This window comes from Dendropsophus ebraccatus, chromosome 14, assembly GCF_027789765.1.
Source record: "Dendropsophus ebraccatus isolate aDenEbr1 chromosome 14, aDenEbr1.pat, whole genome shotgun sequence".
In the NCBI taxonomy this organism is placed as follows: Eukaryota; Metazoa; Chordata; class Amphibia; order Anura; family Hylidae; genus Dendropsophus; species Dendropsophus ebraccatus.
The window spans coordinates 17,930,356-17,945,896 of NC_091467.1; the positions used below are offsets into that span (position 1 = coordinate 17,930,356).

A 15,541-nucleotide genomic window follows, 5' to 3' on the forward strand; every position below is an offset into this window, starting at 1 on the left:
GTGCACTCATACTCTTATATAACACAAGGTATATTATGGCTTATGTATGTCATATCTTTTGCCGAGACAACTAAATTGTATCTTGACCCTGTTTCACAATGCAATTGTTTTGGGTTTTTCAGCAAGGAGGTCCAGCATCACACCCTACAGCAACTGTGGTAACAGAAAAGCAGCAGATGTTGGAGCAACATCTTCAAGATGTGAGGAAGAAAGTCCAGGTACTGATCATGCAGCTTTGTGTTTTTATTCAGTACATCATGTGACCGTTTCTGCTAATCCATCGTCATCCCTTTTTTTTTTTTTTTTTCTTCTTCTCTCTCCCAGGATCTTGAACAGAAAATGAAAGTTGTGGAGAATCTTCAGGATGACTTTGATTTCAACTACAAAACTTTAAAAAGCCAAAGTGGTGAGTTATTGCAATCTATGCATGTACCTTGTTCTAACGTTAAAGGAAACCAATCACGCCGAATATGCCCCTAATGATAAAGAAACATGCTCGTACATTTCCAAACATGCCCCTGTACCCTCCATGCCCCCCTTGTTTACACCGCAATCTTACATTTCTGAAGTCCCGCGCTGTATGGTAATTAGGTGTAAGTAGTCATGGTGGGCGTATGTAGTTACTGTCCTGGGCGGTTGTGAGCGCTGTAATCGCGCCCAGAGGGGCGTGATTGAAAGACCTGCGCTCCACTGATGTCGCTCAGGGCTTACGTTCCACTTTGACGGCGCGGTGACGTCTTTAGCATGCCGCACATGCGCAGTATGGCAGGAGAAGAGACTTCAGAAATGTAAGAGTATGGTGTAAACAAGGAGGGCACGGAGGGTACAGGGGTATGTTTGGGAAGCGTGCTGGGTGATGTACGAGCACGTTTCCTATCATTAGGGGCATATTCTGCGTGATTGGTTCCCTTTAAGGGTATATTCACACGGACTGGCTCGCAGCGAGATTCTCGCTGCGAGCCCGGCAGGTCCTGGCAGTTCCCATACACTACATACTTGCTGCGGTCTAAACGACCGCAGCGAGTATGTAATTATACCGCCCTTAACCCCTTCTGCTCCCGGCCGGCTCCCCCGCTGTAAGCATACTTTACCTGACCTTGCTGCACGGGTCCGGCGTCCTGCTCTCCTGTCCGGCCAATCAGTGTGTTGCCCAGCCGCAGCCACTGATTGGCCGGGCGGGAGAGCAGGACGCCGGACCCGTGCAGCAAGGTCAGGTAAAGTATGCTGCTTACAGCGGGGGAGCCGGCCGGGAGCAGAAGGGGTTAAGGGCGGTATAATTACATACTCGCTGCGGTCGTTTAGACCGCAGCAAGTATGTAGTGTATGGGAACTGCCAGGACCTGCCGGGCTCGCAGCGGGAATCTCGCTGCGAGCTCGTCCGTGTGAATATACCCTAAGGCTACATTCACACATTCCGTGAGTTTTGTCCATAATTGCAGAACCACAATTGGGGACAAATTTAGGGCCCATTGATTTTAATTGGGCTGTTCTCATTGTTCATAGTTAATGGATCTGCAGCAAAAATTATTACTGCAAAACTTAATGACAGCCTCTAGTGTATAGACTGTATTCACAGTACGGATTCTCCCATAGAAGTCAGTGGGAGCTCCTGTAATTTTTGCAGATGCATAAATTTTTATAGAAGAACCGTCCGTAACATCCACAAATCTGTGAAAAAATACGGATGAGTAATCATTTTAAACCATTCCCACTTATTTAACTATCACCTTCCCCCTTCTTTGCTGATCTGCAAAAAAATATGGATCACAGATACATTACAGACAAATTTGGGGGGAATTGTGCACAAAGTTTGCAGATGATTGCAGACATCATATATGGTCCTGAAAAACGACTGTGGCCTAAAACCTACCTAGACAAGTTTGCAAGATCTATTACAGAATGAGAATCGCTGAATGTGCTATGGGGTTAGTTATTTTGTGGCTGTCCGGGAGCTGCCTTGCTACACCAGACGACAGGTAATAGGCCCTATTACACACACAAATTTATCTGACAGATTCTTGAAGCCAAAGCCAGGAATGGATCTGAAAAGAGGAGGAATCTCAGTCTTTCTTTTTGTGACCTGTTCTCTGTTTATAATCTGTTCTTGGCTTTGGTTTCACTGATCTGTCAGACAAATCTCTGTAAAATAGGGCCTTTAGTGTCCCATTAATGTGTTAGCCATTACTAACATTGTGTGTGGGTCCCTAGCAAAGCCTGTATTGTTTATGTAAGATTAGTACCGTAGTTGTTTGAAGTCTGCATTGTCTGCAGGAGACAGATGACCACAAATTAAAGTAAAATCCTTGATATATCTAAAGTAAACATGGGGGAGCTTACTTACTGCAAGGTCACTTGGTTTTCCTGACCATATTGTTTTAATAGGAACAGGGGTTACCCAGAATTAGAACAACATGGCCACCTTCCTCCAGAAACAGCACTACACCTGTTCTTTATGGTATTATAATGCCACTTACTTCAGTGGAACTGAGCTGCAAAACCTTACACACGCGGAGGACAAGAGCATCACTGTTTCTGGAAAAGAGCAGCTGTGCTTTTCATATCCTGCATAACCTGTTTAGAAACAGGATCTTGCTTCTTTTTTTTATGCGGACATAAAGGGGTTTTCCAATTTACCTCAGTGCCCCCGCGGTGATCTCCAGATCGGCCCCCTGCTCCTTTGTTTTGAACAAAACATTTGGTTCCTTCCAGCAGATCCAGAGGGAATGAATAGAGCCATGGGTCACATGCCGACCCGTAGCTTTATTTAAAACAAAGGAGTCAGGGGCGATCTGGAGCTTACCGGGGGGGCAGTGAGGTTGGACCATTGGCAATCTCTTACTTGTACCCTATACTGTTTATAAGGGACAAGTAGGTTTTAATTGGAAAACCCTGTTAAGCACTCATTACCCACCAGTATTCCCACAGCATCTTTTGGTTCATCCTAGCTCAGCTGCATCTATACTAAAGCTGGGTCATGAGTTCCCCAGTCTGACAGCAAGAACGTGACATGCTGTAGTCGGCTGCCTTTTGAAGTCCATTTCGCTTCTCCCCGGATGGCTGGAAAAGCTGGATCCAGTCTTGGGAAATTTGTCTAGTTTCCCAGGACTAGATCCAGCTTTTCCAGGCACCCGGGGAGGAGCGGCATGGGTTCCAAAGGCAGCGGACTGATAAGCAGACTGGCAACCTAATGAAGCGCTTTGCTATTACTGTAAATTCGCTTAGGTCTAGTCAGGATGTCAGCCTCCTCTGTGTCAATTGACTCTTGGCGAACTACAGGATTAAATCATCACCTTTTGAGTTCCCCTGGGTGCTCACACCCATCCTCTCCCAGCTCCACCTTAAGGCCCTATTCCACCAACAGATCTGAGGACAGATTATCTGCCAAAGATTTGAAGCCAAACGCAGAAGTGGATTTGAAAAGAGGAGAAATCCAGTCTTTCCTTTATGACCTGTTCTCTGATTATAGTCTCTTCCTGGGTTTGGCTTCAAATCTTAGGCAGATAATCTGTCGTCAGATCTGTTGGTGGAATAGGGCCTTTACTTGTCCACCTCTATGCCCATTCCTTGTGTAGGATTCTGTTGAAGATCTCATGTCTGCCCTAAAGGCCCTATTACACACACAGATTTGTCTGACAGATCATTGAAGCCAAAACCTGGAACAGACTGTAAACAGAGAACAGGTAATAAAGAAAAGGCTGAGATTTCTCCTCTTCCTGGCTTTGGCTTCAAAAATCTGTCAAATAATCTGTGTGTGTAATAGGACCTTAAGAGATAATGGGTACAGAGATATTGATCATACAACGATTAGCTATATGGCACAGGTGCAAACTTGAGGCCCTGGACAGTGTGTTTTAGCTGTCCAGGCATGAAGACCTGTGACAGGCATATGCTGTGACCGATGCACTCTAAGCACATGTTCTTACTCTTATGTCATAGACCTTTCAGATCTTAATGGCAACAACCAGTCGGTGACACGGCAAAAGATGCAGCAGCTGGAACAGATGTTGACTGCGTTGGACCAGTTACGAAGGGTAATAATTCTGTCATCTTACAGTACTAAGTAGATGCCTACTAAATAATTGGGAATACGAGACATATGTATACCATATATCTAAACCTGCAGAAAGCAAATTTGGCAAGAATAACCTTAGAATGTAACAAGCCTCGATAGATTTAGGGCCCTATTACACAGGATGATTATAGTTCGAATTTAAACGATAGTCAGCCTGTGTAATTGCAGGCGACCATCGAAAAATTGTTTGTGTGTCTTTGATCGTTAATTTAGATCTGACCCTAAAATCATTGTTGGTCTTTACTAATTGTTCAGTATAATTCCACATCTTTCATTCTTTTTCTGGGATCAGATAGAGTAAACGATCATTGTGACAATTATTGTAACAATCGTAACTAATGACTATTTTATGTAATATGGTGACCGATTTCAGGTTAATTATAAACAATCTCACTTCTTCTAATAGGAAGGTTATGTTTGGCTTAAGGGCTATGACAATCCTGTAGCTGTTGTATGCATATAAAGAGATTATTTACAACATTCGTGTGGGCAGTTGCTTTTGTAATTTATGGCGTGATGCTATGTGACCTGTGCAGAGGTCATTTCACAGGGAGGGGAGTCTGATCTCTGAGCTTCAGCTATTGTATACGGTGGCAGGTCTTCTGTTATCCATACACTGATGTCACCTTTTACTGTAATCCTGTCCGTGATGACACTGCTGGAATTCTCCGCTTAGTGGTAGCCTCAGCGATTTGAATGAAAATTGCAAGATTTGAGCATTGGTTTATGATATAGATAGCAAAATAGAAAATTAGAAAAAAAAATCACCAAAAATTTTCAAACAAGAAAGGTAAGAGTGGTGCTGTGTCTGGAAGAAAAGGGCCATCCTTTTTCAATCCTAGACAACCCCTTTAAGGAGGCCTATCCTGTAGTATGAACTATGTTTTGAATAAACTGCTTGTCCTGCGTTCTTTAATGTTATCCTCCTTACTTATGGCAGACCATCATCAGTGACCTGGCTGGGCTCCTTTCAGCCATGGAGTATGTCCAGAAGACTTTAACAGATGAAGAGCTGGCAGATTGGAAAAGGAGACAACAGATTGCATGCATTGGTGGACCCCCGAATATCTGTCTTGACCGTCTGGAGAACTGGTAAGGAACATGGTGACTTTGGGGTTTCCTTTTATAAATTTTTAAGTAAATATTTCAGTTTTACTCATATCTCCTAAATATAGTGAATATGAATAGGCCTGTCCTGTAAATGAAGAAAAATTAGAAGCGTGAACTTAGAGACATAGTAGACGGCACGATATTTAGGAGCAAGCGAGCACTGACCTGACGTTTGCTCCTCATTCCCCGCTCTGTGTCTGTGCTATTACATGCACAGACATGAAGAGGGGAGCTGCGGGAGGGACTGCCTGGATGATCTTTAGATCCTCCGTGTGGGCCAAAGGAGATAGTGACAGTCTGCTGCTGCTGCTCCTATAAGGATATGTGCACACTGAGGAATAGGGGATGAATTTAAGAGGAATCCACTCTTATTTCAGCTTTAAATTCAATGAGTTTTGTGTTCAATGAGATTTCCGTTCTGTTGTTCACACTGCAGAATTTCCAAGCAGAATTTTCTGGCGCATATCAGCTTTCCGGCTAATAGCCCCGTTCACACTGAGCAAAAACGATGGAATCCCGCCGTGCTCAGTTTCCTGCAGCGAGTGAATGGGAGGACGCACGCGCATCCGCTTCCTCCCCTGTCCGCTCAAAGAATTGATTGTCATTTTTTTGAGTGGGGAGCGGACACGCACACGCCTTCCCATTCACTCACTGCAGGACACTGAGCACGGAGGGAGCTCTCCACCGAGGAATTCCGACGTTTTTGCTCAGTGTGAACGGGGCCAAAGAAGTGTCAATTCTGTGGGCGGATTCTACTAGAGGAATCGTATAGAAGTCAGTGGGGGCTAAAATTCTGCTTGCATTCCCCTTGAATTCTGCTCATATTCTGCCAGAGCTGAATTTCAAGCAGAAAACTTTCCTCTACAATTCCTCAGTGTGAACCCACCCTCAGGCCTATTTCACACTGAGCAACAACAGCGGAATTCCACCGCGGAATCCCTCCGTGCTCATTGTCCTACAGTGAGTGAATGGGAAGGTGTGGGCATCCGCTCTTGCCACTCTCCGCTCAAAGAAATGACATGTCAATTCTTTTAGGGGAGGAAGCAGACGCGTGCGCCCTCCTATTCACTTACTGCAGGACACTGAGCATGGCAGGATTCTCCGCCGCGGAATTTCGCCGCTTTTGGTCAGTGTCAACGGGCCTTACACGGAACGACAGCCAGCAGACCATCAATATCATTATCGGGATTTCAGGTCATGGTTTAAATCAACGATCAGCCAACATTGCGCATTTAAAACCTGACCGATTTAAAGAAAACCAAAAACGTCCGATAATCGTTTCATGTAATAGTACCCTTACATTCTGGGAATGCAGAGGTCAGATAGTAAGCATGTGTATATTTGCTAATGTTCCAGCGTAGTTTTTGTAGTCACAAAGATAAGTAAGCGGGAATATTTGTATGTAATAGAGGAAAGTATTATGACATTTTGGACTTCCTGTTTCTTGCAGGATAACATCTTTGGCCGAATCTCAGTTACAGACCCGGCAGCAGATAAAGAAACTTGAGGAGTTGCAACAAAAAGTTTCCTACAAGGGAGACCCTATCATTCAGCACCGCCCTATGCTAGAAGAGAGGATTGTGGAATTATTCAGAAATCTCATGAAGAGGTGTGTGGTGGCGCATTGTGATCTGCTTCCATAGTATGGCGGGGCCTAACAGTTTTGTGACAGGTCCTTTTTTTCAACTCAAACTGACATCCCTGTTGTATATGACGATATAAGGCCAGATTGGGGAACAGTAGACTTACAAAGCAGCTTGCACGCCAGAAACCTGCAACAATTTATAGTAAAATACAAACTCTATAACCTTGCATGAAAATTAGTGCACATGGTAGGCAGTGAAATCCTCACCTTCTTTATGCTGTTGTGAGAATATCTGTAACCTTCCTTGTGAACTGTGAGGCAACACTAACTGTCATTACTGCAAACCACCATCATCGCTTCCTTTTTTTATTCCTTTTGTATGTTGTAGCACAAGTGAGTCAGGGTTCCCTCAGTCCGGCCTTTGAAAAACATTTTCTGCACAATATACACACATATAAGAGACACGTCACTGTCGTTTTTTTTTTTTTGTTTTTCTTTTTGCAGAAATCAATAGTAATGGCGATTTTAAGAAACTTTGTAATTGGGTTTATTAGGCACATATGCCGTTATCTGCATTCAGAAAGACTTTGCCCAGGTCTCCCACCCCCCCCCTCCTCTCTCTCATTCACTACTCATTATCAGGAAATCCCAACTCTTTTACATCAGTCGGGCCCTGTCTAACCTATGGAGAGGGGAAAGGATGGGAAGGGGGAGGAGGGAGATCAGTCGCCAGCAGAGAACAAAGGATTACACAACGGGACCTGTGTGAAAGCTGTTTTCAGAGGTCAGAGAGGTCAGTGCTGACTTCAGAGGAGATAGCCCGGTGATATAGCTGTAAATGAACTCTTTATTGTCCTGTTTTGGTGTCTCATCTCTCTTCACCCCTCCCCTTTCCATAGATAACCATGAAGACAGGGGGGAGAGCTTCAAACTGCTTTTTCATGATAAAAATGCATTTTTTGGCTAATTAACCCAATTACAAAGTTTCTTAAAAAGTCCTGTACTATTGATTTCTGCAAAAACAATTTAAACGACAGTGACACTTTAAACTTCACATGTATCTCACAACCGCTTGGGGAAAAAAATGCGCTCTACTGTCTATTGTGAACTACAGCAAGTATTCATCTTGAAAATTTTGCCAATATTTTTCAATAGCAAAATTTCTTAGTTTTGCACTTTTGGCAATTTTTTGCCTACTACACTGTTGACAATTCATTGGCTAAGATCTCAACCACCGCTCTCCTCTTTGTGAGCCGCGGGCGGTGATGTGACCTGGGACCTGATAAGTATGTTTTTACTTATTCTATGTCTCTCTCTCCGACATACCACGTGTCTCCAGGGCTGGGATTCCCCTGGAACATGTGTAATGTCAGAGGGAGACACAGCAATGCCGAGCTCGTTCAGCTCAGCACTGCTTCATCCCATTCCCGTTCCCCCCTATGCCAAAACAGGAAGTGAGAGCAGAACGCCGCAGGGCCAATTTGAAAAGGAGGAGACAAGAAGCCCCATCCTTTATTGTTTTTCCTCTGTCCATAAGCTCAAAGGGCAAAGTAAATCATCATGTGGCTGAATAATAAAATCAAGAAGTGTGGACCCATCTGGTTTCCCAAATCTCCCCAGGGCCATACAGCATTGGACACAGTACTTAAAAAAAAAAAAAAAAAAAGTGGCATTACTTATTTAAGTGGTATATATAGGTAAATAAATGCCATGTCTGTGCCCTCTACAGGTTTCCTGCTATTTAAAAGTCACTTAAAGGGAACCAATCACCCCGAAAATCAATGTAAAGATAAGGATATGTGCTGATAGATCACCCAGCACACTTCCCAAATATGCCCCTGTAACCTCTGTGCCCCCCTCAATGAGACAGTAATCTTACTTTCTTCTTGTCACGCGCTGTATGTAAATTTTTGCTAACTAGTCCGGGTGGGCGTATGTAGTCCTGGTGGGCGTATGTAGTCACGGTCCGTGGGCGTATCTACTCACGGTCCGGGGGCGTATGTAGTCGCGGTCTTCGGCTGTAATCACGCCCAGAGGGGCGTGATTCGGCGGCTTGCGGTCCAGTGACGTCATCCGGCGGCTTGCGTTCCGCGTCGCGGCCGCGCCGACGTGTTCGGGAACCCGCGCATGCGCAGTACGGCGGGAGACGACGCTGACGTACTGCGCATGCGCGGGTTCCCGAACACGTCAGCGCGGCCGCGACGCGGAACGCAAGCCGCCGGATGACGTCACTGGACCGCAAGCCGCCGAATCACGCCCCTCTGGGCGTGATCACAGCCGAAGACCGCGACTACATACGCCCCCGGACCGTGAGTAGATACGCCCCCGGACCATGACTACATACGCCCACCAGGACTACATACGCCCACCCGGACTAGTTAGCAAAAATTTACATACAGCGCGTGACAAGAAGAAAGTAAGATTACTGTCTCATTGAGGGGGGCACAGAGGTTACAGGGGCATATTTGGGAAGTGTGCTGGGTGATCTATCAGCACATATCCTTATCTTTACATTGATTTTCGGGGTGATTGGTTCCCTTTAAGATACTTATGTACTTATACACCTGCTCAATAGTTCCATGGTCCATGCTTGCAGTTGTATTATATTATGAGGTGTGTGACATATCTGCATATCCGTATATGACAGTCTGCTTAATTTAGGAACTTATTGGTTGTTGGTTGTAACATTTATATTTCCTCTCCTCTTACCCAGTGCCTTTGTAGTGGAAAGACAGCCTTGCATGCCTATGCACCCGGATCGGCCCTTGGTGATCAAGACAGGAGTACAGTTCACAACCAAAGTCAGGTAATGAGAAGCGTGCACTCCAGCGTCTGGGCAGGCATGCAATATGGCATACCCTGGGCCTAAACATGGGCAGTTAAGCATAAACCTAATTCTATGCCTTGTGTAAGGCTCAGCTGTAGTCTGTGGATGTTGTATAGATCAGCTCGCATTGTGTAATGCTTCTGTTCACAGGCTTCTTGTCAAGTTTCCCGAACTGAACTATCAGCTGAAAATCAAAGTCTGCATTGATAAGTAAGTAAAAGATTTATTCAGTTTATATTCTCAGTGTACAGTATCTCAATTTAATTAAATATTCTGACATGTTATAAAGATGTGTCAGAAGTCGTCACCACTAGGGGTTGGATGTTGATACCTCCAACAGCTGCTAGAAAGAAGCGTCTGTAGCCCTCTGCAGAGCACCATGATCTGTCTGCTTCTCTCTGGGTCATTCAGGAGAGATGAAGGTGGGCTATAGACTTTCATAGGAATCTATGGCCTGCCGAATAAAAAACAGCAATTTAAAGATTGTATCCATGGTGTTTCCAATGAGGCAACCTCATGCATCTCATGTAGTTTCAGTGGGAGATAGGGAACTGCCTGTAAAAAAGAACTTAAATGGAAGCTTTAGGGCAGGAACCCCCAACCCCCTTCACCATGGTTGAGAGAAAATCATGGCAAAGCACCACACATGGGCAGTTCTTTTTTGTTCACTTGACCTCAGGGTCCTCTCCAGTATGCATTCTTGGATTAAAATGGCTCACTTCTTGCTCTATGTTGCTTCTAGAACTTTTCTGATATATATTTTTTTAATTTATTTATAGGGATTCTGGAGATGTTGCTGCACTTAGAGGGTAAGAAGTCTATTTGTGTTTTTTTTTTATATATGACTGTCTGCAGTCACAACTGATATTTTCTGCCTCAGGCTTTTCCCTTACACGGTCTGATCTATCTGAAAATGGAGGGTTTGTCAAACCGTAATAGACATGGGTCAGATTCAGATGAATCCATTTGTATTCAGTGTTCTCCATACTAAAGAGCTTTTTACATGAGCCAATTAACATCCAGGAGCATTGCAAGAAACACTCTTGCGGCCAATAATCGGCCCGTGTGGCAGTGGGAGGAATGGAGAGCCGGTCGCCGGCTGCAGGAACAAAATACAACCGGATACAACTATAGTTTGTGCAGCCCGGCCGCTCATTATGTCCCGCTGTGTAAAGACACGGCCAACAAGCTTCGAGTCTCGGTGATTTGTGCTCGTTTGCAGCCAGCGCGGCCAACAAATCTTTAGGTCTAAAAGGACCTTTATGTGTGAAATCAGCTTGTTCTTCCATTGAAATACATATTTACAGGATGGTCATTACAAAGAAGCCTTGTTGCTGTGCCTTTGGTGTTTCAGGTTGTAGATAGATGCAGTCTGGCTGTGATTACTAATGAGCCTCTTGCCTTTCCTTAGTTCTCGCAAGTTCAATATCCTTGGTACAAACACAAAGGTGATGAATATGGAGGAATCCAACAATGGTAGTCTGTCTGCTGAATTCAAACACTTGGTAAGACCATGTATCAGTGGGTAGCTAAGGTCAATTCCAATTTTATGTAATCCTAGGCAGCATATAGAACCATATGCTGAAAAGGGCCTATACACAATAGCTGCCAGCCATGTGCTGATGAAAGCAAGGGCTGCCCGAATGCATTGTTATGTCACGCAGCTCGGTAAGCAAGCGCCGATCTAGCAGATACCATGTGCATAGGGCCATGTAATACAGCTTTAAAAAGACTCTGTATCCACAATCTGCCCACCCCAAACCACTTGTACCGTCAGATAGCTGCTTTTAATCCAAGATCTGTCCTGGGGTCCGTTCGGCAGGTGATGCAGTTATTGTCCTAAAAAACAACTTTTAAACAAACTGGCGTGGCCTAGAGTGTGTATGCATTAGACTGGCCCAACGCCAGATTGACACAGGGCTGCAAGTATAAAAGTTGTTTTTTTTAGGACAATACCTGCATCACCTGCCAAACGGACCGCAGGACAGATCTTGGATTAAAAGCAGCTATCCGAAGGTACAAGCGGTTTGGAGGGTCAGATTGTGGGTACAGAGTCGCTTTAAGAGTGCACACAGTAATCTCAAACTTCCTTATTTCTGCTTCTCTCTGCTGTGCATTCAGGATGTTATCAGCAAGGCTTATCCATTATCACTAGTGGGTGAAATAGAAGTCTGATATACAGCTGCACTATTGAATTACATCACCAGCTTTAGCAGAATAGATAGTATATTCAGATAATTGTTCTGGCCTCTTCCTATCAATTGATTTTATTTTATTTATTTTTTTTAGCACCATTCATTACAATTGCTATAAGTCACAAATATGTTACTGCTGGGTCTATACAGACAGGCCAACAAGGATGTCTGTGCTTTCAATATGTCTGCCACAGCTAAGTTTTCTAAATAATCAGTGCAGATTAGTAAAAAAAAAAAAAAAAAACTTTTTTCTTTAGATCATGTCTTACTAAATGTATATTTCTTCCAGACTTTAAGAGAGCAGCGATGTGGCAATGGTGGACGAGCTAACTGTGATGTAAGTAGGGATGTTTTCAGTATGCTTTACGTGGGAGCACTGTGTGTACTTGATGCTACTTGATTTACAAGATGAATCATTGCTATATATATATATATATATATATATATATATATCTCAATGTGTATGTATATATATATAACCTTGCTGTTGCCATGAAAGCTTTATGACATACAAAGTGGACACTGTATCCTGTGCTAGTAGAACTTTTTCCCGTTAGGCCTACTTAAAGTGCATCCTATGTAAAGGCAGCACATTACAGCTACAGGTCCATACTCCTGGCAGCTAATATGACACAAAAACTTACGCCAAATTTTTTAAAAAAAAATACCACAGCGCTCCTTCAGTTCAAAACCGTATAGAAAAATGGATGAAATTAAAATCACCAGTCCCGTAGTCCACCAGAACTCAAGTCCATGCAATAGAAAAAAGGTAACAGCCTCCAGGCAGTTCAAAGTGCAAAAAGTGCTTTATTACCTCATGACACATACATAGCAGCAACGTTACGACCTACACGGGCTTTTTGCACTTTAAACTGCCCGGATGCTGTTACCTTTTTTCTATTACAAAAACGTACGCCGTTAGTGTGCTGAAACAATACAGAGAACTTGGTTTTGAGAGAAGATCACCATGGCGCAGTGACGCCCTAAAGATATCATTTCCAGAATGCCAGTGGCCAGCAAAAGACTTGTCAAACTCTTAAGGGTATCGGTCTATCTTTGTCACTAATAAAGCTCTAGTATGGCCTAATAGGGGGCATTAAACTGTATATAATGATACCTGATCACTGTTGGCCATAAATTAGCATTTTAATCAGTATACAAATGACTTCTTTAGCTGCACAGGTTGCTAAGAGTACTAGTAACCATGGCCACATCACTCCCCTCTGCTCCTGTAGATATGGGGATCGCCAAGCCACCCCGGCACAGTGACGTTACTCACATGCAGTAGTTCTGTTGCTGCTGCCTTTAGGTAGAGTTACTGTGCAGGGGCGGCTCGGTAATACAAAGAAAGTAGAATTAGGTAGAAAAATTGAGGCGGTCACTCACCACTTTAGATGCCGAGGATACTTTATTCATCCAGGAATGAACATAGCAGGGAAGGGGGAAGGTGGAGGAGCGGGTGCAATCAGACAAACGTTTTTGCGGACTTCCGCTTCGTCAGAAAGTGTTGCTACAAAAGCTGTGGGAAGTGATGCAGCCAGCGTTACCAATGCTCTCCAGTGCACCTAAAGAAGTAATTTGCTTATTGTTAAAAACTCAGATTTATCGCCAACGCAGTGTGGAACGTTTTAAAAAAAAAAAAGTTATCACTATGTACATTGATATTTCACCAAATGGGCAGAACTAGCACTTAATTAGTTATGGGGTTTGTGATAGATTCACTCAACAAGCAAAAATTGTCAGGATGGGCACCCTCTTAACGTCTGTCAACTGGACAGATTGTCGAGTGTGTCGCGGAGCCACGTCGAACAGTCAACGCTCTCTCATTTAAAGGTACACTACCCACAAGTAGCATTTACGTAGGGCAGGAAGGAAAGAACTTCTACTCCCTCTTGTGACAACACTTTGCATCCAATTAGACTACATGTCTGCCTGGGCCATTACTGTACGCTGAGTCTCGCAGACATTTCTATCTGGGTGAGCTATTTATTTTTCTTAATGAGTGTATATATGTATTCGGAAATGGGCATACACTTAAGGCTAGAGCTGTGACATTTGAATTATTTACTTCCAGGCATCTCTTATCGTAACTGAAGAACTTCACTTAATCACCTTTGAAACTGAAGTTTATCACCAAGGTTTAAAAATCGATCTTGAGGTAAGAAGACGTTTTTATGGTGAAAATTTCTGCACCGACTAGTTCCTTAAAGGGTACTTTTACATGGCCGATGGGGGACTGATAATAACTGTAAACGAGCACCTATCTGCTAGATCGGCGCTCATTTACTGGGCCTATTACACAGCTCGATAATCGTTTAACAAGGGCTACATGGACATCGTTACTGATGTCCTTGCAGCCCTTGCTTAAACTGCAAACATTACCTATCCATAGTCCAGGGCTCCTCTTAAGGTCCGCTTCTCCACGGGTCCCGCAAGCTGCAGCTTCAGAGCGGCCTGTCTTAGCTGACAGGCCGGTCAGCCAACCACTGGCCGTGGCGGTTGATTGGCTGAGCGGCCTGTCAGCTAAGACAGGCCGCTCTAAGGCTGCAGCACGCGGGACCCGGGGAGAAGCAGACCGCAAGAGGAGCCCTGGACCATGGATAGGTAATGTATGCACTTTGCAAATCGTCAGCCGCCGGCCACACACCGCTATTACACGTAGCGATGCACGGTTGGTGACAATTATAGGTCAGCGAACACGCGTGCGCCCTCTCCTTCACTCACAGTGAAACACTGAGCACAGCGGAATTCCGACGTTCTTGCTCAGTGTGAACGGGCCAACACCTATAAACATGACACCTCAGTACAAAAAGTACATGAAACAGAAACCCACAGTCCACCATCTAAAAGAGCAGGTCCTCTCCATATCTTCTCTTGATCCTAATATTAAAGGGGTAGTGCGGCGGTAAACAATTCTTCACAGAATAACACACATTACAAAGTTATACAACTTTGTAATGTATGTTATGTCTGTGAATGGCCCCCTTCCCCGTGTCACACCACCCCCACCCGTGTACCCGGAAGTGTGGTGCGCTATACGTGCCGACTCGTCTCCGATCTTCAGTCAGCGATGTCGTCTTCGGCCGAATCCCTCCGTCCGTCCTGAGTGCCGCGTCATCGGCTGCTCGGCCGCGATTGGCTGAGCATAACTGTGCTCAGCCAATCGCGGCTGAGCAGCCGTTGACGTGGCCGCGTCATCAGCTGCTCAGCCGCAATTGGCTGAGCCAAACAATCGCGGCTGAGCATCTGATGACGCTGAAGAGGGCGGCCGGCACTCAGGACGGATGGAGGGATTCGGCCCGGCCGTCCGAAGACGACATCGCTGACTGAAGATCGGAGACTAGTCGGCACGTGACAGGTATGTATAGCGCACCACACTTCCGGGTACACGGGTGGGGGTGGTGGGACACGAGGAAGGTGGCCATTCACAGACATAACATAGATTACAAAAGTTGTATAACTTTGTAATGTGTGTTATTCTGTGAATAATTGTTTACCGCCGCACTACCCCTTTAAGTACACTGTGGTTTCCGTTTAAGTACGTTTAACTTTAATATACAGAAAAATGTGGTCGACTACATTTTTGTCTAAAAAAATTTGAATCCTTTTTTTTTTTTTTTTATTATTATAATGTATGTCAAACGGATTCTGCAATGTGGCATACAGCAGAATTGGTTTTTACCATCGGTATTTTTTAAAAAGACGAACAAAACACAGTGCGAAACTAGCTGTTCATTCCCAGGAAACCAGAT

At 44.4% G+C, this 15,541-nt stretch overlaps 1 protein-coding gene across 2 annotated transcripts in view; it reads left to right on the forward strand.

Annotated features, from left to right (window-relative positions):
* Window positions 1-15,541, forward strand: part of STAT3 (signal transducer and activator of transcription 3) — a 66,542-nt gene that overhangs the window by 43,250 nt on the left and 7,751 nt on the right. For both annotated transcript variants that reach the window (XM_069953130.1, XM_069953131.1), the window contains exons 5-15: window positions 123-218; window positions 325-406; window positions 3,937-4,031; window positions 5,013-5,164; window positions 6,633-6,791; window positions 9,481-9,573; window positions 9,745-9,804; window positions 10,374-10,403; window positions 11,006-11,099; window positions 12,079-12,126; window positions 13,864-13,947. In XM_069953130.1, coding sequence (XP_069809231.1) covers window positions 123-218; window positions 325-406; window positions 3,937-4,031; window positions 5,013-5,164; window positions 6,633-6,791; window positions 9,481-9,573; window positions 9,745-9,804; window positions 10,374-10,403; window positions 11,006-11,099; window positions 12,079-12,126; window positions 13,864-13,947 — 993 coding nt within the window. The remainder of the gene's footprint in view (window positions 1-122; window positions 219-324; window positions 407-3,936; window positions 4,032-5,012; window positions 5,165-6,632; window positions 6,792-9,480; window positions 9,574-9,744; window positions 9,805-10,373; window positions 10,404-11,005; window positions 11,100-12,078; window positions 12,127-13,863; window positions 13,948-15,541) is intronic.